Raw genomic sequence first — 24,206 nt, 5'->3', positions numbered from 1 at the left:
ATCCTGTTTGCCTCATGCAAGTGAGTAAATCTAATGAGTCAATGGGACTACTTACATAAAGTGAGCATGGTGAACGTGGACCTATATTACTACAACGAAACATTAAAACAGGAACAATGATCCAGCAGTAAGGGCACGAGCCTAGGACCCAGGAGACCAGGGACCATTTCCCTACTCTCCCACAGCCTTCCTGCGTGACCTTGGGCAGTCACTGAGCCTCAGTTCTCCACCAGTAAAATGGAATAATGGCACTTCCATGCCGCACAGGGGTGTTGTGAAGATAAATACATTAAAGACTGTGAGGTGCTCCGATACTACCGTAATAGGTGCCATATCAACAGGTTCGATAGACAGCTAAAATACAGTTCTTAAAATAAGTCCATTCTGGAAATGTAGTGGCTTCCCAAAAGCTGAGAAAACCAAATTGAAAAACAAATACTCTTTTCAATAATCAGAGGACATTTTTCTAGAAAAAGACAAACAACAAATGCAGATCAACTTGCAATGAATAAAAACACTGCTCTTTCTCTAAAGGACTCTGTGCTAAGACCCTGATTCAAACATTGGACTCATTCACCATTTCTCCTTGTCAATATTAAAAATCCTTGGCTTGAAAAAGCAGCTTTAAAATAAATAAATTAAATAAAATGACAACACTAACAAAGAACACTGTTTATAAGGAAAGTACAGATAGAGCCTCTGAGCACATCGCAACCTGCAGCACTCTAGCAGACGTGTCTGAACATAAGAGAAAGGCACAGCTGAGGTGGACAAGCTTGGACTACTCAAGCAGAAAACGGTCCTTGAAATAATGCCAACCTAAATTTGAGTCTCCCCTCAACAAAGTGTCAAGGTTATTTATACTGAGACCATGTAAACAACCTTTAATGCTTCTTTACAACAAGTAGTAAAGCTATCCAGGAGCTCGCTGTCACTGCTGCCACAGTAGTTAAAACAGCTATTTGTCATTTCAGATTTCCATATTCCTCCTTTATTGACTATCTTATTTTATAAAGAATTTCCTGGATGTGAAATAAAATAAAAAAAGATAGCTAATAATTAGTCTACAGGGGTATCAAAGTCTTGATAGTATGTACTATACAAATAGTGGAATATTTATCTTCTACTGTGCTTAAGTATCACTATGGACCCAGCACAGCTCCCATTGAAATGAATGGCAAAACTTCAATTGACTTCATTGAGGCCAGGATGAGCCCCCAAACCTCTGGTGTTGCATTTGGTCCAAATAACTCACCTAAAAGTGAATGGAATCCTTAGACATTTTATGCCTTTACATCAGGCACCAATGGAGTGAATGTTAATTAAAATAACTACTGAACAAATTATAAAAAACAGTCACATTTCAGTTTTAGATATACTAAGAAGACTCCTCACCCAAAATATCTATTTTTTCCCAAAATATTTGTATACTCTTTAATAGTCATGATTATAGCTACTGGAACATTTTATTAAATAAAGGACTAATTTACCTTTTAAAAAATTACTGAATTTATTTTGAAGAATGTGTTTTATAGAACAAATGCCTTCTATCATTTTGAGCACTCTCTGCATTTTAAATATCATCTCTGGTACCAGAGCAAGAGAGAGAACCCTTTTGTATTTTTATGAGAGGGTGGTGTGGCCCAGTGGACAGAGCAGCTATGGGGTCTATTCCCAGCTCTGCCATTGGTCTGCTGGATGACCTTGGACAATCACTTCCTCTCTCTGTGGCTTGGTTTCCCCATCGGTAAAATGGGGAATAATAATATTTACCTCCTTTGTAAAGTGCTTTGAGATCTACTGATGGTTTATTATAGCTTACATACCACAAAAAATAGATGATAACATTGTATACTTCAGGACATAAGGCAATAAATAACTAAAGAGGGTTAGGAAGTAAATTCTTCCACAAGCCCATTATTCTATAAGTCTATATTAGAGTTTCTTGTACCTTTCCCCGAACGTGAGCAGGGTGACTATGCATTCCCTACATGCAGCACTGATGGGCTCTGTGTTAGTTTCATATAGGGCAGGGTAGAGAGACATGGAAATGGGCAGATCCAAAGGTCACAAACTTCTGAATAGGAGTCCAGATGGTTCACTGCTCCTGCTCTATCCGTGAATAACATTTATAGAAGGGCTGTGTGCCCACTCCATGCTCTACCCATGGGTTAGGTACTGATCCCATTTCTCTCTTAGCTCCTATGTAGTTCTCCTATACAAAGCCGGGGTCATAAATTTAACCACCAGGACTAAGTTTACCCATATCATAAGCAGGCACTACTCCCAGTGAATGTCAATGAGAGTCATGCCTACTTAGGCCAAGGCCAGATTTGACCCCACATGTATATCTGAAGAAAACACTTCCTTCAGAGAATTTCACGTCACAATGTATTAACTGTTTTTTTTGGGGGGTGGGGTGGGAGGGGTGTTAAAATTCACTAACTCTGAATGGTAAGAACAGAAAATTTCTTATCAATAATTTCCCTTCTGCTAGCAGCATCTCCCACAATCGTTGACGTCTTAGCTGCTCTCCTCTCATGGAGGCAGATCAACGCTTAGAAGCCATGTGAACTGTCCAGGCCCCTCAGCTCCTGCTTGTTTCCAGATGAGTTATTCCCAAGATGTAAAACTTGCATAACTTCAGCACATAGTACTGGGGTTCTTATTCCCTCTCGGTTGTTCACATATGTGACTGTGGTTGTGTTGTCTGACTAAATCAGCAAGCGGATCCCCTCTAGCCTGCACAGAAACCTTTATATCACCAGCTTGACTGCTCTTAGTTCTAGAGGGTTTATGCTGCGAGTCCTTTCCTCCAAGTTCCAGAAGACTTGAGCTGTTTGGGACCCTAGATATGTTCCCCAGCTCTCTAGGTTGGAGCCATTTGTGGGGATCAGGGGATGTGGGAGGCATAATGAATGCCCTGAGCTGTTCACCTCTTTAAGGAATTGATCACCTATGCCAGGATCCTCATTTGATCTTTCATGTATTCAGGGGAGTGGTCCCATACCTTTAAGATGAAGCCCTGAAGGTGCCTGATGAGTGATTGTGTCCATGGGGTGATCCCTATGCACAATACTAGGAGGCCCAACAGTTGAAGGCTCACTGCAATAGTGGGCCTCTTGCAGTTCCAAAACAATGCAAGGAGGTCTTGAATCTTCTGGAACCTCTCTAGAGATGGGTATATCCTTGCTATCGAGGTGTCTATGTCCACTCCCAAGTGAGTTATTTGGGTGTATGGAATCAAGGTGTTTTTCTGGATGTTGATAATAAAACCATGCATCTGCAGGAGAGTCAAAGTCAAAAACATAGCTGTTTGTGCCATTACCGGGGATGGAGCTCTGATAAAAATGTCTTCCAGGAAGGGGTATAGGTAGATCTCCCATGACCTGAGTCTGGCTATGATTATCACCAAATCTTTGTAAAGACCTGGGGATTGAGGGTAAGTGTAGTAGGAGTGCCAGATATTGATAATGCTTTCTGCTGTAGGCAAACATTAGGAACCTGTGATGTCATGATCTGATCAGGATGTGTAGGTATGCATCTGTGAGACCCACAAAAGACAGAAAATCCCTCTGGGACAGGGATGACACTATAGAAGTCAGGGTCTTCAGCCAAAACTTCATTTTCTTCATCCATTTGTTGAGCCTTCTGAGATCTAGAATGGCTCAGATTCCCCCTGTATGCTCCTAAATCAGTGGTTCTCAAACTTCATTGCACCATGACCCCCTTCTGACAACAAAAATTACTATATGACCCCAGGAGGGTGGACCAAAGACAAAGCCCAAGGGCTTCTGCCCCAGGCGGGGGGAGGGGGGACTGTAACCTGAGCCCCACCACTCAGGGCTGAACCCCTTAGGCTTCGGCTTCAGCCCTGGGTGGTGGGGCTCAGGCTTCCACTTTGTCCCCAGCAAGTCTAATGCCAGCTCTGGCAACCCATTAAAACAGGGTCGCGGCCCACTTTGGGGTCCTGACCCACAGTTTGAGAACTGCTATTCTAAACGATAGAGAAGATGGAGCAGAACCCTGAGAATCTTTCTTGTGAGGGAATGCTCTATATCACTCCCATACCCAGGGGGTGAGAAATCTTGTTCTAGCTTAGACTGTGCTTTACGTGGTCATTTAAGATGGGGGACTGGATGAAAAACGGATGGGGTGGAGCCATAACTCAAGGGAATATCCCTGACTCACTAGTTCATGGTCGAAGCAACCCATTCCTCCAGGAACTGGGCAATCCTGTCCCCAAGCTTCCATTCTGGGTGGACACCTACGTGGTCTTTGTCATAAAGAGGCTTTGGGAGCAGCAGGATTCTCCTGAGGCTTTCTTCCCAAGCCATGGTTCCACAGCTTTTGTCTGAAGAGCCTGCTGTCTTTTTGCTGATATTTCTGTAAGGATGAGGTCCGAAAGGAATGCCATTGTGTGAAGGCCAGTTTGTACTCTTTCTCAAAGGCATGGTGTGGCATCAGGAGGGACTGTTAGATTTTGCAGCACTGTCTCGTACATTGTTCAGATGTGAAGGAGGGAGCTATAAAAGCTGCTGCCTTCCACAGGCAGCCATGGAGGCAGAGAAACTGAAGCAAGCAGGAATGGAAGGGGCGTGGCCAAACCATGCCATTCCAAAACTCTGATCTGCCTCCATGCGTTGCAGAGAAAGGAGAGCAGCCCAGATATCAAGAATTGTGGGTGGCTTTGGGCTGCAGAAAAAGGATTTAAAATGTAATGTCTAAAACAACTTTACCAAGAATCACTTGGTGAGCCTTCTTCAAAGCGAGTGTTGCCCACTGTTTCCAATTCAGTCAACAAAAACTGCACTACTAAGCTATTGCTTTTCTTCTTTTTTTTAACTTCCATCTGGTAAATTTTCTCAATTCTGCAACAGAAACAACAAGGTAAATTTTGGTGGGAATATAATAAATTCTAAGGACAGGCACAAAATTCATCTTGCTTTTTTATAGCAAATTCAGAAAAAAATAGGGATTGAGATGGCTTTTTATGACTTATTCTGTTCTAAGTATAAGAACTTGGAGCCACATTTGTTAGTTTTCTTTCCATTTATTTTTCTTAAAAATTATAAGTGAATTGGATGTTTGTGAATGGTGCTGGCTTTACAGCACTGGAGGATGGGGTCCTGTAGTGATCAACAAGACAGCTACAGCATAGGCATCTTCAGGCAAGCTTCCCTCACTCCACCCCCAACATTAACTTGAGGGATCATCTGTAGGAGTAAAAGAGAGGTTTAGTTTCTCTGAAGTACTGAAAATGATGCTAGTCTGAAGTGCAGCCGCAAAAGGAGCACTGGTAGATCCAGGGGTGACTTACAGCAGAGGCTTGATATAGGTGGCTACTCAGAACATTTCAGGTTGCGATATGTTCAACCCCTCCCCCCCCCCCCCAACTCCTTCAATTGTTCCATTACTGAACTGACACTGTAGAAGTGTGCATGCGTCTTCTCCCTCCTCACTGACAGGCATTTAGGACTCTCCCTCTGGAAACCACCTCCTGCTCACCAGTTAAAAAACCTGTCATGATCTGGTTCTCTTTTAGGTCTGATGCCCACAGAATTCTTTGTCAACACACTTTTCATTGCATCCTGGGATTGGGTAAGAGCAAACTAATCCTTTAGTAGCCCAAGACACCAAAGCACATAAGGCAAGCACTGGCTAAACTGAAGGATCAATGATAGGTCTAAGGACCATTGTCTTGTAAAACACCACAGAATATAATAAAATGCTTTCTACTATTGTTAAGCCAGCAATCCAAACTCTCCTTTGGTAACAAACATTCCTTTCTAAACTTAGTAAGTCATGAGGTCTCAGATTTAAAAAAAAGACAGCTAATTCTCATTATTTATTTTCCCACTTGAATTCTAATATGATTTTAGTACCAACCATCTGAAGAATCCCTAGAACTAGAAATTCAATGCTTTATTAGCATCTCAAAGCTTGGACTATCAGCTTCCAAATCTTAGAGGATGAAATTCATCCCTGTGCAAAGGCCTCACATAAGTCTATAGCACCACTTCAGTCTCACTTAAGGCCTTTTTGAGGGGTTGTGCCGTGCAGAGATCTTGTGCTGGTCTTTTGCTCAGGGATGAATTTCACCCATAAAGCACTCCTCTAACTAAAGAATGTCAAGGAAAAGCAGTTGCTAAAGTTATGTTGGAATTCCAATGGTAATCAGACTGGCCTGAATTTTTAAGATTTGACAAATACCTCCTGGCTTGCCAGGGCATTTTGCTGTAGCATTACATGTTTTCAAGACCTGTAAACTTTTCCATTCACTAGTCCTACATGGCTAAAAAAATGTTTTGGTTCCAGCCATTTTTGTCCAACCCTGGTCCTATCTTTGAGGTTGCTAATCATTTTTTTTTTTAAATAAAGACACCCGTCTACTAGGAAGTAGATTGAATCCAGCAACTCAGTTCACGTAGGGTCGTTAAGAGCCGTTTTAGTGACTTTTATTATTTATTTTATTTCTATTATGTCCAAACCACTTCAGCCTTCTTTCTTGAATCACAGTCTTTGCAGTCTGTTGGCCAGCCCTTTGTAAAACGTCAGCATTGGTTACTTTATCCCACAAGCGAACACCAAGTATTCTCAGCAAGCCAAGAAGGCGGAATGCATTAAATTTCCTGCTGTGGGCTTCTAGCATTTGCCAAATTTCAGTATCACCTGTGAAGTCAAGAGCTTGAAATTTTCTTTTACTCCACATAAGTCCTGTATCTTCCTTTGATGTTGCTTTTTGCATCACCTAATCCATCACAAAGCAGAAAAGATGACGCAACCCTGCTGCACGCCAGTAATATCAAACTAATCAGTCTCTCCATTTTATGTCCTTATGCAGCAGTTTGAACTTTCACCTGGCATATCGACCAGTGACATTACCTTTCTAGGAAGCCCATATTGTTGCAAGATATTCCACAGTGATTCTCCATGAATGCAGGTGAAAGTTTTGGTGAAATCTATGAAGTTCAAGACTAATCTGTAGACAAGCCCTTTCTCAATCAATCATCTCAGGGTAAAGATGTGATCTATACCTTTTTTTTTTTTTTTGTAATCTAAAGCCTGCTTGCTTATTATTTCAGTACTTCATCTATGCCCAGGTTAATTCTGTTCAACTGTATACTACAGAACACTTTTCCATGTTCTAAAGTAGTTTTTTTCCTTGCCAGTTATCACACACCCTTAAGTTGCCTTTCTTTGATATTTTATAAAATACATCTTTCTTCCAGTCCTCTGGGCAGAACTCTCTCTCCCAAACTATATTACAAAATTAATGACTTTGGGAATACTATCCGTTTGGTCCTCAGTTGAAATAAATTTAACACAGGCTCCAAATCCTATTATCAGTCCCTTAAATTACCAAGCCCACCTCAATGAGTTGGAATGTATACATATTTCAAATTGCAGCTCTTATACAATTCACTAAACATACTCATCTAGTTTTCTGTTCCAGAATGTTATCCTTTCCCTCAGGGCATTTAATTTCAGAAAGAACTTCTTCTCAAGACTTGACTCCTCACTGGCTTCATCTGTGTTCTCGCTATCGTCAATTGATTTTTCAATTTCCAGCCTTTTACTTTTAATAGATTTGTTATTCTGTATTTTGCCTGATGTCTGCAGCTCTGTCAGTTCACGTTCCAGCTGTTAAAAAGAATGCACCAGGATTCAAAGGCAATAGGTGAAGTTAAGTTATGGTAGAAAATTACAGTATTTGTTTTTCACAGAAGATAAGTCTTCTAACTATACACTATAAAGTGACCATGAAAATATTTACCAGATAAAACTAATAAAACAATTTTCTTGATTTTATCTTGACAATAGAATTTTCTTGTTTATTTAGCGAAATAACTCTGCAATTTGTAACAAGTTACTTAAAAACTTGACAAACTTGAAACAAGTAAAAACATATATTGAACAGGGCTTAGGGCTTCAGTTATGATATATCCTGCAAAGTTGAAACTCCCACTCTTTTAGAACTAAATACACTCCTATGGCTTGTAGTAGCTTATATTATGATCAAGAATATGAAATAATGATTTCCCGATGGCCTACTGTGTTTAAATTTGAATTTCTTTTTCTTTTTGCTTCCTGGGATATCTTCAGCTGTCATGGACCTTTATCCCTTATATTGTCATGGCTATGAGTTTTTTATATGAATTGGATATTCATGAAAATGAAAGACTATCAGCACGACCTAAAGTTAGGCATGGTGAGGGCAGGCACTGTACAAGTTTCCCCACTTAGGGCTTGAAACTGCAGTGCATAGAGAAAGGTGCAGAGGGGATATGCTCAGCAGGGGTACAGGCAACAACTGCATGTAATATTAAAAAATAAATCATGTTCTGCACTTTGAGCTAGCATGTGCATCCACACGTTCTTTGTCATGGGTACTCAGCACCAAGAAGGGTGTGGGTTGAAGAAATTAGGACAGATTTACTCTGGAACAAAGGGGCCAACCTCAGCTCAACAGCATAGTAATGAGGTGCTCAGTAGCCATCACCGTGGGGAAAAAAAGTCAATACTTCAGCAGAAGTGAAGCCAGGGTTACACTGCTCCATTACTGACCAAGATGGCAAAAAGCTCAGCTCTGACCTGAGCAGACACACTGACTTTTCTAATGCACCAGACATGTGCACTGATTTTGTTAACTGACTTGTTTACTGTGAGTTGCGCTAAAAAGTTTTGTTTTTGTTTTTTTACTTTCTGGTTCAATTAAAAAAGAACAATTATAGGAATAATAACAAAGATACCGAAATGAAACTTCTTTGCATTTTCATTTCAGGCCTAATGACTTCAGAATGGCATACATCAGCAAAAAGACTACTCATTTAATCATATTTTTGAAAAAGTACATTTCATTTTGAAACTTTCTCGGGGACGTGCTACAGGGAACCTTTAGCTCACAATATTTTGGTAGGTGCCTGAAAGCTGGATAGCCAGACATCTGGCAACAAGAAGGCAGGCTCACCACTCACCGACTAAGGGTCTGATCCAAAGCCCATCAATGTCACAGAAGGCTTTCATGCCAAAATCATGCTGAACTTTGTAAAACCATGGGTACTTAGACCAAGATTTTCAAACCTCAATGCCTAAAGTCAGGCTATTAAACCCACATTTAGATGCCTAAATACATGCCTTGATTTTCCAAAGTACTCAGCACCCTGTGATGGGGTGTCCACCCCACACTGGCAGAGAAGGGGTTAAAAACAGCTCTAGGGAGGCTGCACAGGGAGCAGCCAATCAGGGCCCAGCAGATCCATATAAAAAAAGCTGCAGGGCCAGAGGCAGTTGGTTGCTGCAGGGAGCCCAAAGTTGAGAGAAGTTAAGGAGAGATAGCAGGAGGGTGTTAGTTAAAGGATCCCTGGGCTGGGAGCCAGAGTAGAGGGTGGGCCTGGGTCCTCACCACTGGGGAAGTGGCTAGTCTCTAGAACTGAAATATCCCTTCCCCCCCGCCTCCCCACTGGAAGGGGGAAAACTTGAACAGTGACATGGCCAGAGGGCTGAGTCAGGAAGAGGTCCCTGCAGTACTTGGACTGAGGCGGGTCTGCAGGGGGTTATGATGATAGGTGAGGCATCACCAGGAGATGGCACACCAGCTAGCAGAGCTAATCCATGTGAGGGCCAGAAGAAGGCATTGCACTGGTAAGTGAATCCTGTGACACACCCATAAAACTTTTTAAAATCGGGCCATTTCTTTATGTACCTATATATGGATTTAAGAGCCTTGACTTTTGGCACCCAAGTTTGAAAATCTTGTTCTGGGAAATTTACAACCAGGTCTAACATGTTTGATTATATCAGTCACATAACTCTTCTTCACTCTTTAGCTGTGGTTTAAAGCTTTTAGGTTATTCCACCATGATGGCGGACTCAAGCCTCTGTATGGAAAACAGACCTAGAGGATGCAATTAACAGTAACAACTTTAACCATCGAGATGTGTGAGAGTAAGAGAATAACCTACCCCTTATTCCGTTGTAACAGTAGGGAAGGATTTACCTCCCAAAAGTAACTTTTCCATAAAACTACACAACTCAGATACAACTCAGTCCACTTTCCCCAAGAGCATCAACAAAACTGGTATTCTGAATATTCCTTTCTGCGAAGTGTAAGGGTACGTCTATACTTACCTGCTGGTTCGGCGGCAAGCAATCGATCTTCTGGGATTGATTTATCGCGTCTTGTCTAGACGCGATAAATCGATCCCGGAAGTGCTCGCCGCCGACGCCGGTAATCCTGCTCCGCGAGAGGAGTAGGCGGAGTCGACAGGGGAGCCTGCCTGCCTGCCGCGTGTGGACCCCCGGTAAGTACCTTTAAGTTCGAACTAAGATACTTCGACTTCAGCTACGTTATTCACGTGCGTATCTTAGTTCGAACTGGGGGCTTAGTGTGGACCAGCCCTAAGAGTGCAGATCCCTGATCAAAATACTAGAAAGATTTAGATATATGTAAGAAGCAAAACTCTGGAGTATTTTTAAATAGGCATATTTTAAAATAGCTAATTCAAGGTACATCTTAAAGATCTAGTATGAACATAAAAAGAGCGTAGACTGTAAAACAAAATGCTTTACTGTTTCGGATTATTTGGGATTGCATTGGTGTAGCTGAGAATTGAATCTCATCCATTCTCTTATTGCTTGTACTGTAGTTAAAGAACAGGAAGATAACATTTAAGCCTTAAAATTAGAAAACTGCAGTATGAGCACAGCCTGTGGAGGCTTACTGAAACTGCAGCACAAGTAATTGCTTTTAAATATAGCGTAGGTATTTGAATAAACACAGGGGGGTGGGGGGTAAGGTAAGTTTTCCATTGACTTCAATCAATTGATCAGCCCCTAGGAACTTTGGGCTATATTCTACACACAGTTACATTGTCCAACCCAAATGGGTATAACTGAAGGCAGGATTTAGCCAAATAAGCCTAAAATGATTTCTTCATCCAAACTCATATCTCCTCCCAAGATATACATTACAATTTCTTTCAAAGGATGCATTGTTTTCTTGATATATTTGACTATTTAAACTTACATGTTTTATGTTGCAGCTGAACAATTTTATTCGATCTTCTGGCAATTTCTGCAGTTTGCATTTTCTTTCTTTTAGCTTTTCAAGCTCCTCATTGAGCTGCCTATGAACACTCTTTACACGCATGTTATAGTACATTATCTTTTTCATCACTGTAGCCTTCAAGTGTCAGGAAAACAGGAAAAGTTATTTGTCAGAATAACGTTAGCAAAATATAACTGTTCCTACAGGCTGTTTTCTAACAATTCAGCAACCTTGTGACATTAAGTTTTATATTTAAGTTTGGCTCTTACATTAAAATTTTAAACGATCACTTCAGGAATTGTATACTAGATTTTTATGGTGTTGTAAGGGCTTCATTCACTTCATTTTGGGGGGTTTGTTTTCAATCTCTTTGTGATGTTCCCAGTCCACTTAAATGTAGTATTGTTTCAATCAGCACTACATTAATGCACATTAGGGAATCTTTAGTGTGCATCAACAGGGTCTACATGGATCAATTAATGCACATGTTTGTGCATTTTAGAAATCACACCCTGTAGTCCACATCTGCTCCATGTAGACAAGCCCTTAGATACAATTACCAAAGCACTATTTTCTCCAATGTTTATGGGATAAACACTGATTTCATTTTTGTAGTATCAGGGACGTTTTATCAGTGTTTATTGGTTACAACTAAAAATCAGAAGCCCTAGGTATTGTATACTGCTAGGCTTAGCAGAATTTGATTTTTACCTTATGATTTCAACTGTAAGCATTTTTTCTATTTTCATCAATTTAAAGTTTCTCAGTTGCAGACAATAGTGGGGGTCAGACAATTATTTAATGATATATGCTGAGATTCAAAAAGTTAAAACTTTATAACCATTAAAACACAAGTGGTCAACATCATGTCAAAATATACAAAATAAGTTCCTTAAATCAAACTAAGTTCCTCAAGCAGCATTTTTCTAATTTTGTCTATCTGTAATTTTTCATACTCATCAATGGAAATATTTTTCACCAGTGTGTGTGTGTACGGTATAATTTACATTTACCAATAAAAATCAAATCCTTCCAAGCCTATATATTGCACATTGGATTATTTGTCTTCCAGTTAAAATATTATCGTTGTTTAAGAATGTTTTAAAAAATAAAATATAAAATATGAATACATGGAAACTGTATATGAGAATACTAGTAAGATTTTTTTTATTTTTAAAACAATGTCACGCTTGATTTTCAGTTAACTTTCTTGTAGTTATTGCTATTCTATGAACTGTAATCTGTTTACAGAATACCTATCTAAAGGCAGTCTTTGCGTTCTGTAATAGATCCTTTAAATAATGAAAATATATTTTAAAAGGCCTTGCAATCAGTTTTCAAAGGGAGGGAATGGCTTCTTTCAATACAACAACACTGCCTCTCACCGACAAAGAAAGATGGCCACTAATGCGAACCCCAAGCATGAGTTGGGCCTCCCAAAATCACGAGATTTTAAAAGTAATAATAAAGATTGGGTTAGTTTTACACCTCTACCCCGATATAACACGAATTCGGATATAACGCAGTAAAGCAGTGCTCTGGGGGGGTGGGACTTCGCACTCCGGCAGATCAAAACAAGTTTGATATAACGCGGTTTCACCTATAACGCGGTAAGATTTTTTGGCTCCGAGAACAGCGTTATATCGAGGTAGAGGTGTATTTGCTTTCAGGTTTTGAGCCTTTAGGTTTCACGTTTTTCTTCTCATGTGAAGTAGAAACTTACTTTTTTTAAATTAACGCTGAGATTCTTTCATAATCAATCACCAGATATTGTGAGACTCATGATAAAAATCACAAAAGTTGGCAACACTGCACGGTATTAGTTTTGACATAAGCACTTTCTGGCTGAAAGACAGATGTTGGGCAGTGGAGGTGTGTTACCAAAAACTGAGAGATAAAGAGGAAAAGAGATCATAAATATTGCTGGAATAGCTATGTGGTGAAAATCTTATCCTTACCTCTGCCAGGACCTTGATTTGTTTTTGAGACACATCATATGTATCCAGCCTTTGAAGCTGAGGCATATGATACAGCACATGTGTAGCATAATTACAGAGAAGACAAATAGGGTTGGGGTCATACTGAGGATCATTCAGACTCAAATCTTTTAAATGCGGTAGGCTTGCTAAATTAGAGAGTTCCTGGAAAAACAATGAAAATACTAAATCAACAACATGTTGGTGGTCCTTATTTCAAAACATCTGCATTTCAGCATGAAGGCAGGTCATTACTTTTAATTATTAAGAGGATATATGCAACAGCAGAGGGGGCAAAATCAAGCAGATCTGGGGTAGTATTAAAGGCAGGAGTATCGTTCTCCTCTTCCCCCAGCCCTGGAGAAGCAACCCTGCAGGGACTCTATTGGGATCCAGCTCCATACAATGGGGAGAGAAAAGTAGGAACTGTGGAGTGGTCATTCTCTCTGGCAGCATATCCCCCAAATCTTAATTTTAGCAGGGAATAAATCCTGTAACATTAACTTACCTGTTTTTCCCCTTGATGTTGCGACATCACCTACCTAGGATCTTCAATGGTGGGGGGGGCCACAGTTGTGACTCCTGGTGGACAAAGTCCAAGCTCTAGCAGGCTGCCCCATCCCCTCCACAAAGAAGCAAGTTCACTATTTCTTGGGATTAGCGGGGTACTGTCAGCAATTCATTCCAAACTTTGCTATCATTGCTGCCCCTTTGACAGACTTGCTCAAAAGACCTGCACCCAAAAGGGTCCGTTGGACCAAAAACTATGACAAAACATTTAGAACAGTGGATCTCAAACTAGGGCCGCCGCTTGTTCAGTGAAAGGCCCTGGCGGGCCAGGCCGGTTTGTTTACCTGCGGACGCAGCAGGTAAACAAACCAGCCTGGCCCACCAGGGCCTTTCACTGAACAAGCGGCGGCCCTAGTTTGAGAATCACTGATTTAGAACACTACAAGACCAGCTGATCCAGGAACCAGTGCTATTCCACTCAGATTTCTCAAAGCCAGTTCTCCTGCAAACAGACATGTCTGAGGTCATGCTTGGAACTGTGCTATCTCAAGATGGAGAGGAAGCTTAAAAGGGAGCAACTCAGCTCAGAACAGGGAGGAAGTCAGACCTACCCTAAGGGCTCCTGAACAACAGTGCCAAAAAAGCCTGCCTGTGAGAAAGAAGACTGCCTGCTCAGCCTGGTTGAAGCTGAAGGTTTAGTTGTCTTTTCTTTTGATATCTTATATTGGTCTTGGAGACATTGGGGGAGATGGATGGTAGGAAGTGACCCAGGGAGGTAGCTTTGGGTGCACTCCAGAGTACCTGACACTGTTGTCTCTCATAGGGCCCTGGATTGGAGCCCGGTGGAGTGGGAGGGCCTGGGCTCCCCTACCAACTGCCCTTTGTTGCGGGGGCATAAGCCTCGTTTCCACTGCATCCCACCACCCTGTAGTGAGGATAGCATAAGGACTCTGAAAACCCTGAGGTGAGAATAAGTCACATACAAGGGTTTGGAACTGGACTGAAAGCCCTTCCCACTGGGAGGTGAGAGACTGGAAACTGGGTATGCTACCCACTAGACTACCTGGCCCTCTGAGGACTATTACATGTCCTGTCCCCTCCAACGTGTCCCTGTCCCAATCCTGTCTCTTCCCCATCCCTAGCTCCTTTAGTCCCATTCTCCTCACCTACTAGTCTTATTCTCCACCCAGGCTTCTCATCCCAGTTTCCTCCCACTCCAGGCTCTCTTTCCTAGTCACAGTCCCCTTACCTTCTGAGTCCGACCCCCACTCTCAGTCCCCTTACCCCGTGCCAGTTCCCCAGAACTTCAATAGGTATAATGACACACCCTTCCAGTAGAGCCTGCAGTGACTCATCCGTCAGGCATTCTGCAGCAGCCTATCCCTGGGCAGGGCCCAGGTCAGATGAACCCCCTCAGGCACAGGAATTTCACTCTCACTGCCAGAGCTGCAAGTTAGTCTGTGCAACAGCACCACTCATCTAGGAACCCTCCTGCTGCCTTGCAGTGTTACAGACGCCCTAGGTTTCCAGCCTGTCCTCAATCCTGTCCCAGTCCAAGCCGTGTTCCAGCTTGCTTCAGCCTTGTTTGGGCCGTTTTAACCTTGCTCCAGCCCTGCACCCACCTCCTGACCCTCACACTGACTCCAACCCAGCATCAGTCTTCGGCCTGCTTCTGGACTCTGACTAAGATCCTGATTTGGCTTGTCTATGGATTCTGACCAGGGCTTGTCCCCGGGCCCCAGTTTCAGCACTGCCCTTGGTCCAGCCTCAGCTCTACATCTGGCTTCAACCCTTGGTACCTGTCTTCGACCACCACTCCAACCATCAGGACTGATCAACTAGAATCCAGAGCCTGATTGTTACTGAGACTGAGGTGACAATTAAAAGAACATAAAAATGAAATGTGAAGCCTCAACATACCTTGAAGGAACATATTCTGTTACCAGAGAGGTTTAATCTTTCCAATTGTTCATTGGGGTCAAAGCAAGTTCCTAAAATAAAACACAAGGACAAACATAATTAAAGAGAACATGGTTGCACCTACTGTACTTGGTGAAGTACACATTTTCATCAGACATATAAGTTTTAACCACAGACTATAATTGCACAAGATTATAATTCATTATTACAAGTGAATAAATCTTATGCAGAACAACCTTTTCTTTTTCCACTCAAAACCAAACCTAACATAAAAAAGAATGTGAGAAAAATTAGCAGATTTACTAGTTGCTGTTTAAAAAAATATAGTGCCTGATTCTACTCTCACTTAAGTCAATAAAGACCTGATTCTCATATACACTAAAGCCCATTTACCCTACTCAGGCAGTATAAAGGAGCCTTAAAGTGGGTGCACATTCCATTGATATCCATTTTAAGGCTCTTTTACACAGCCAAAAGTGTTAAAGGGCTTTAATGTAAATGAGAATTAGGCCAGGAGAGTTTTGCCACTGGTTTCAGTAGGAGCGGCAATGGGCACACAGGGCTTGATTCTGCACCATTCAAGTCAATAGGTGTTTTCCGTGGATTTGAATGGGAGCAGAATCAAGCCCATATACAGATTTCACAGCAGTAAGAATTACTATGCAGAAATGCCAGGTGTCAAGTAAATATCACCTACCAATTGTATGTATTAAGTTTCCAGCCAGATTGAGCTCCTTTAAATTCTGCAGAGTGTGCAATCCCTGTAAATATTTGAAAAGGTAAAGTTTCAGTCTAATACAATATTGCAAATAATGAAGTTCCTATAGACTAAAAATCGGAAGGCAGATCATTCCAATGTAAGAATAATTTGGTAAGGGTTTAGTAACATTTTTATTTAACAATATTAGCTGTTATTGTAAGCTTCATTTTGTTCTGGCATGTAAATAGACAATGAATGCTGCTCAAAATGAATTACTTTGGATAGCCTTGTAATTTATACTAAAATTAAAAATAAACTTAGTCTGGCAGCTCTTTAGCTTCACAACTGATAATCAAAAACCTAACAGAATGATGCCCCATGTCATGGGTATTCACTAACTTTTGGCTTCAGCCCATATCTCAGCCTTGGAACATTACAGTGGGATGCAGTAGTGATGTCAATCATTTCTGCGTGTGATGGAGATCATAATGTCCTGGGATGAGATGCCAGCATTATTTATGGTGACCCATCTAATAAATAACAATGTTAATGTATTGTCTCCTTTCATTTTGTTCTTCCTGAGCCCTAACTCTTCAGTCACTACTTTCTCTCTCATTTTCCACAGCACTAATCTCCCCTTCTTCTTATCTTATCCTCTATTTTATCATTCCCTACTCCTATCCTCTGCCACTGTAATCTCTCCAGTATTCTATTATCTATCCATTCCCATCAGCCTTTCCTCTTTCTCCATTAATGTCCATGAATAGATTGGGTTTAAATGGAGTCTAGAGCTACCAAAAAAGTGGGTTGTCTCAGACTCCAGATCAGCCCCATTCTTCCTCTCATTAGGATTCACACCTGTTTTCCTTCCACTTCTCATGCAATCTCCTATGGCCAGGGTACTTCAACATGCATCAGCCAGCACCAGTGAGTTGTGTGGTGTGCTGCCACTTTACTCCTCTACCTCAGAATTTCTGTTTCCTGTGAAGCTCTCTGAACATAGTATCCAAATTCTAAGACTCCTGGTTTAATCTGCCCGTGTCAATTTCTTCCTTCTCTCTAAACCTTCATCTTAGCCTAGAATCTCCCTCCTTTTTCTGTTTCTCACACTCATATGACGATGGGGATTGAGACTCATCTCTCCTCTCCACCTTGGGGGAGACAGGCAGGTGTGTCCTCTTCTGGCAGAAGGATGTGTTTATGCCTTTTTTCCTCCCTTTACAACACTCTCTGACTGCAAGAGCTCTCACTTGCTCTGTGATGAGCACTCCATCCTAAAGATTAGCAGTGGACTGGCATCCATTTATTTTGTAGAACTTGTGCATATGAGCTACTTTGACATAACGCCATGAGGAAAGGAAATGGTAACTGCAAAATGTTCTTCTGATATTACCAAGTGATAGCAAGGACCACAAGGCACATGGATGTGCTAAAGGCTGCAAGTGCCCTTGGGCTGTAAAGTGAGTGGCAAGGTCAAATGTTCTTAATTTTTAATAGATTCTGCCTTTTTTCACTTATCAGTTTATTATGCTGAAAGTGGCTGCCTTTTGCTAACTAGAACTCTAAGGGTCCAATCCAGCAAAACAGATTAGTGACTCTTCAAGCTGTGCAAAATCTAATTTCAGGGAACTAGAGTAGATCGGACAGCAAAGGCCTCTGCAAAAGAGCTCTTCTCCTCCTATGCTCTCTACTTCTCAGTCTTGAGATCTATTATTTTCTGCCACCCAGAGCTATTTAGCCCATGCAGTAGTCGTACCCAGCACTAGATTCCCAACTTTGGGGATTTTTTTTTAACTGGAAGAAGTTATGTGAGGGCTGAGGAAGCAGAAGGCTTCCTGTATCAATCACCCACATCACTGAAGACTTCAGAGCAGCCCTCCGCCTCTTCTCCATTGGATCACCATTTTCTGTGGGATGTTTGAAATAGTCTTTTGGCTTAATGGGCCTCTAACTCTCTGACTGATGGCTTGTTCCCATATTTCTCCTCCTTGAGACAGTTTTAGGTGGTGGGGTTTTTTTGTTTTTTGTTTTTTTGTTTTTTGTTTTTACCTTTTTTACTAAAAAATGATTAAAATGGAAATTAAATTGCAAAAAAAGCATAGACAAAAACCTACAAAAACAAGAAAACTCAGATTTAAAGCTCAAGTCCCTTCCTGAAATCACCTTGGTATGCCTAGGAAATGCAGAGGTCTCAGAAAAGTGCGTGATTTTATTTGTTATGTATATGCAGCATACCATAGCATATGCCATTAGTTCTTGATGTTTCAGCCCTAACTCTTTATGACTGTGGGTTTAAGTCAGACCTTTTTGTGGTTCAATAGTCTTAAAAGATAGCCTAGTTTATAAGTTGTATTCAGATACTATAGGATCCATGTGGTATAAATAGAATGGATTAGCTAGAAGGAATTCAAAGGGGGGGGGAAAAGTCTCACCTGTATCTCCTTAATTTGGTTATTGTTCAACCAAATTACCTCCAGCTTCATTAGGGTCTCCAGATTTTCAATTGTAGAAATTTCATTGTAGTACAGGTAAAGCTTTTCCAAATTAGTGCAGTGTTGTAGACCATCGATTTTCTGCAGTAGAGGAAGATGTATTAGTTCTCAATGAACAACAAGGAAGAAAGGCATCCTGCTCATTAACATTCTGTATATCTATACAGAAAACTAGAGAGCAACGTGGCAAGTCAGTCTTAGAGGGCTTAATTCAATGCTCATTATATCAATGAAAAGACTCCCACTGACTTCAGTGGGCTTTGGATATGGCCCACAAAGAAAAAGCAGTAGCTGCTGGAGCACTTCTTGATGAATGTTGAAGTGGTTCTTTTAAAACGATATAATTTTCAAGAAAACATTTTTCTTACCAGTTTCCTAAAAAATGGTTTGTCAGTTTTTTAAAAGTTGTTTTAGAAACACGACAATGGGGTTCCACAATGCAAGAATATTAAAATTATCAAAAGAGGTAACGTGATCATCTGAAATAGAATCTATTCTGATTTAACAACCGGTGTGATTACAGATAATAGAGGGCCAGATTCTGAACCCCTTACTCACAGTGATTAGTACCTTACTCCTTGAGGTAGGCAGATTGACATCAGTGGGACTACCTGTGGAGGAATGTGCTATTCAGTGTGAGTAAGGGAATCAGAATCTGATGAGTTACCTGAAAAGAAAAATCATAGAGTTAACTTACCGTTAAGCAACATTCAGCAATCCATAGGTTTTTGAGTAATGGACAATACTCCAGGTCTGAAATCTTCTGAATGCTTTGTCCAACAAGAGAGAGAGTTGTTAAATTTGGGAAAAATGACATGCCTACTATCTTGGGATAACCTGAGAAAAACATCTCCAGTGTAGATGTTTCTGGTCCCTCTTGATCAATTTTCTCATAAGACAATCCATTGGAAGTGCACTGCAAATAAAACACAACTATTATTGCTCTTTTTATTTCTCTGATATGAAAAATGCATTTTGGAGGAGAATGCCCAACTCCCACTGAAAGTCAATTGGAGGTAGGTGCTTAATTGTCATTTGTGCCCTTGAAAAGTCCCACCCCTCCTGCCCCCATCTTCAAATATGTATGCAACTCCGTAAAGTTTTTGGCCACATATTACGTTTAGTTTTTCATTCACAAAAGACAAAGTTCAGCTCTAGCTTCAAAATGCACCTTCTGTTTCATTATCAAAATATCCAATTGCATCCAAATGTACCGTATATACTCGATCATAAGCCGGTTCGTTTATAAGCCGACCCACATGATGGATAAGTAAAAATGGAAAATTTTTATAACCCGTTCATAAGCCGACCCTATAATTCAGGGGTCAGCAAACTTTGGCTCCCGGGCCATCAGGATAAGCCACTGGCGGGCCGAGTTGGTTTGTTTACCTCGAGCGTCCACAGGCACGGAGGTAAACCTAAGTAAACAAAGTGTCCCGGTGTGCCAGCTGCTTACCCTAATGGGCCGGGACAGCAACAGGTGGGGAAATTTTTTTGGGGGGGGAGAAGCTGGGAGTCAGGGGAGTAACCCCTGTGACCACCCCCCATGACCCCACCCCTAGCACTCTCCCCTTCCCATCCCTTCCCACCTTATCTGGGGAGGGCCAGGGGAGGATGTCTCTGACCTGGCTGGAGCTGCTCTGGCAGGCTGGGCAGCACAGCCGCAGCCTGCTCCGGCAGGCCAGACCGGGCTGCGCTGCAGCATGTTCCAGCGGGCTGGGCCGGGCGGCACAGCCGCAGCGTGCTCCGGCGGGCTGGGTGGCGCAGCCACAGCCTGCTCTGGGGTGCGGGGCCGAGCGGCAGGGCTGCAGCCTGCCAGCCCTGGAGCTGCAGCTGCTTCGGAGGCTGGGGGGAGAGCAGTGTGGCCAGAAGCGGAGAGACTCTGGCCCTACCTCTTCCCTTGTGTCTCTGCTGCTTCTCCTTGCTCCCTCCATTGGGGGGGGGGGGGAAGGGCTGTGTCCCACCTCTCCCTCTCTATACCCGTTCATAAGCCGACCCCCTTCTCTGGTGCTTCCCTTTTTTACTAAAAAAATTCGGCGAATGAACTAGTATATACGGTAATTATAAAAAGCACCAAAATACATTTCCATTTAAACTATATTTATATGATAAAAGGAATATATGGTGTAGTGCAGGGGTCCCCAACGCGGCGCCCGCCGGGGCGTCTAAGTGTGCCCGCATACTGGCCGGCGGACGAGCATCCGCTGAAATGTCACCGAGAAGCAGCGTCATCCAGAGGCGTCGCCGCCGAAATGCCGCCGATTCAGCGGCGATGCCTATTGACGTTGCCGCTTGTCGGTGGCATTTCGACGGATGCTCGTCCGCCGCCACAGTCCTCCGTGGCTCGTCGTCTGGCGCCCGCCAGACAAAAAAGATTGGGGACCACTGGTGTAGTGGATCAGTAAGCTATTTTTTCAGTTCTGGAGTACCTGGTTCAAATGAACTATAGGGTACGTCTACACTGCATGCTTCTTTCAGTGGCGTGTAAAGTATATACTTGGGTAGCCCCCCTACCACGGATATAAACAGCAGCGTAGATAGGGAGACACTTGTTAGGCAAGTGTAAGGAAAAGGCCTTTTCCTGTAGCCATATTGTAAGGCCTAAGACCTTTGTCTGCAGCCATAAGAGAGCAGCAGCCAAGAAGCAGAAAGTCACATTCTCATAATCCATCTAAATTACATTAAAACAATGTAACATCAGGCTGTTAAGAAGGCGATCCTGTCCTAATAGTACCCACCATCACCAAATAAAGAAACAGATCTTAAGGTGGTTAAAGAAAACTTAGTTTGACAGCATTCTGTCTGGCAAGCAATCACTTATCAATAGTTGTGGTTGTAAAATCCCCATTTTTTTGTCTCTATGGTCCCCACTTCTCTATTGTTTATCTGTGTGGTCTCTGTCTGGTTCTCTCATTGTTTTTGTCTGTTACATAATTAATTTTGCTGGTTGTAAATCAATTAAAGTGGTGGCATAGGATTGGTTAGAGAATTGTTTAGAAATATTTTAGTAAAATGATTGGTTAAAGTATAGCTAAGCATGACTCAAGCTTCACTATATAAACTGGGGTCCAAAAGGAAGTTCTTTTGAACCAACTCCAGGACACAGCCACAAAATCAGAGCTGCCAGACCTCAACACCCTGCCAACCACACCGTGCAGAAGCTGGAATCCCCCAGATGACCTGATCCTGACTGGCCATCAATAAAGTTAATCTGCCTTATTGGGAGTGGTGAGCACTGTATGTGTAGCGTGTGCATTCTGTTTTGGTAATTGTTAATAAATAAAGATTAAGTAGGATATTACTGTGTAAGTCTCTTTCACTAGTAAAAGACCCCACAAAGCCACAGAGTATAAGATTACCAGCCCACAGAAGGGTAAGGGTGGTTGCCTAAATTAACAGGGTTATGACTGAGTCCGGGGAACAGGATAAAGGTCGGTGCCCCTAGAGTGTGAGTAAGATAATTTTGAACGGGTAACACAAGTAAAGACATGCCTGATGGGTGTGGAGATATACACGAGTACATACCCTACGTGGCTCTCTACTTGCCCAAGACATGCCTCCCCATCTACACTACTGTTTTTAGCAGAGTAGTGTCCTGCTGCCTGCCTGCTGCTGCTGCAGCCTTTCCCCGCAAAGAAATACTCCTGCTGGAGCCCTTCTCCACAGCTAGGAAAGTCTCAGGCAGGGGAATGCCTTTCACTGACACATGTACACACTGCAGCATGGACGCAGCTTGCTATTAACTGCAGCATGTAGCTACACATACCCTTCATGCCACCACCAGTGTAGCTATAGTAAAGACAAGTCTCTGTCCAGAAAACAAAAATTACATAAAATTTCATTAAAATTCTAAACATGACAGAATAGCAAAACACGACTTTTCCAAGAAAGAATAAATACTGTGGAGGCTCTTCCTTCAGTACCTACCAGGTAAAACTCCCATTAACTTCACTAATGACCTGATCCAGCTTCCAACTGAGTCAATGGCAAAGCTTCCATTGACTTACCTGGTGCAAGATAGGCTTTAAGAACTTGTCTTGATTAAAGGCTGCTGGGTTTATTTTGTTCACTTACGTTACTAAAGCTTATTTCCATATATTTGAATATCTCTGCACTATACTTCACAACAAAAAGGGACAAAGGGAAAATTACCTTGAAATTCTGCTTCTCTGACTATGTCCTCTTGCAAGATTCTCACTCCTGGGATTTTTCTTCTTAGCATGGGACTAGTGGCCCTCCCATCATTCATAAGGTTTTTGACCCTTGCAGACCCCTGTTGTCATTGTATGCCATGTACTGCCCTCTGAACAGTCCAGGAGTGAGAATCCTGCACTGATGGTATTTTTAGAGAAGTATATATTACCACATAGTTTTGGCAAAAATATTAACAGTGACTTGGTTTTGTTATTTTTTAACTCTCAAAATATCAAAAACTTACCAGCTCTTTAATTATTTCCTCTGTGTTCTGGCTTTGGTTATCACTTTGGATCATTTTCTGAGTATTTAAAAGTAATAATCATAGTAGAGTATCTGCTTGAAAGAATGACAATATAATTATCTGTTGTGTATCCACCCACATAATTTAAAAGCCACAGAATTTCAAATAAGTTTTTTTTTTTGGGGGGGGGGGGATCTCAGTTCCAAATAGATACAGTTCCAACAGGTGTGTCTTTCACAGGATCACAGTTACGTTAATGGAAGAAAATTAGCAATGTTTGGAATTATTTTTTTTTTTAATTTATATTCATAGATTTTAAAGTCAGAAGAGACCACCGTTTTTAAGGTTGATCATCTAATATGACCTCTTGTATAACACAGACCAAAGAATTTTATCCAGTTACCCCTGTAATGAACCTGATAACTCATGTTTGACTAAAACATGTCTTCCAGAAAGCATCCAGTTTTGACTTGAAGACATCAGGAGATGGAGAATCCACTACTTCCCTTGATAGTTTGTTCCAATGGTTAATCACACTCACTATTAAAAATGTGTGCCTTATTTTGCCCTTGAATTTGTCTGATTTTAAGTTCCAGATATTGGTACTCACTATGCCTTTCTCACCTAGTTTAAAGAGACCTTTACTACTTGGTATTTTCTCCCTATGAAGGTACTTATGCCTCTCAATCTTCTTTTTCATAAACTAAATAGATTGAATTATTTAAGTTTCTCACTGCAAGGCATTTTCTGCAGCCCCAAATCATTTTAATGGCTCCCTCTCCAATCATTTTCTGCTCCCTCTCCAATTTTTCAACATCCTTTTTAAACTATGGACACTAGAACTATATGCAGTATTCCAGTATCAGTCTGACCAATGCTGTATACAGAGATAAAAATTACCTATCTATTCCTGCTCATTACTCTCCTGTTTATACATTAAAGTCCTTTTTCCCCACAGTACCATACTGGGAGTTCATGTTCAGTTGTTTGAGCACTATGGTATAGGCTGCACTCTTTGTTCCTAGATGTTTGACCTTGCATTTTGCTGCATTAGAACACATATCTGTCGTATCTGCCTTTTTAATTTGTTGCTCTTGCTGTTAATAAAAGGAAAGGAAAG

General features: G+C 41.6%; 1 protein-coding gene across 1 annotated transcript in view; it reads right to left on the bottom strand.

The window, feature by feature from the left end:
- LRRC9 (leucine rich repeat containing 9) overlaps nucleotides 1-23,140 on the bottom strand; it is a 73,268-nt gene extending 50,128 nt beyond the window's left edge. The window contains exons 1-9 of the mRNA XM_065404084.1: nucleotides 23,087-23,140; nucleotides 19,346-19,564; nucleotides 18,589-18,729; nucleotides 16,154-16,217; nucleotides 15,457-15,527; nucleotides 13,009-13,191; nucleotides 11,030-11,185; nucleotides 7,436-7,644; nucleotides 4,740-4,871 (exon numbers count right to left, since the gene is read on the bottom strand). Coding sequence (XP_065260156.1) covers nucleotides 4,740-4,871; nucleotides 7,436-7,644; nucleotides 11,030-11,185; nucleotides 13,009-13,191; nucleotides 15,457-15,527; nucleotides 16,154-16,217; nucleotides 18,589-18,729; nucleotides 19,346-19,564; nucleotides 23,087-23,140 — 1,229 coding nt within the window. The remainder of the gene's footprint in view (nucleotides 1-4,739; nucleotides 4,872-7,435; nucleotides 7,645-11,029; nucleotides 11,186-13,008; nucleotides 13,192-15,456; nucleotides 15,528-16,153; nucleotides 16,218-18,588; nucleotides 18,730-19,345; nucleotides 19,565-23,086) is intronic.
- Between the last annotated feature and the right edge of the window lie 1,066 nt (nucleotides 23,141-24,206).

This window comes from Emys orbicularis, chromosome 4 (genome assembly GCF_028017835.1).
Source record: "Emys orbicularis isolate rEmyOrb1 chromosome 4, rEmyOrb1.hap1, whole genome shotgun sequence".
NCBI lineage: Eukaryota > Metazoa > Chordata > Testudines > Emydidae > Emys > Emys orbicularis.
The sequence above is the reverse complement of the archived record's forward strand: the minus strand, read 5'-3'. Positions and strand labels throughout refer to the sequence as shown.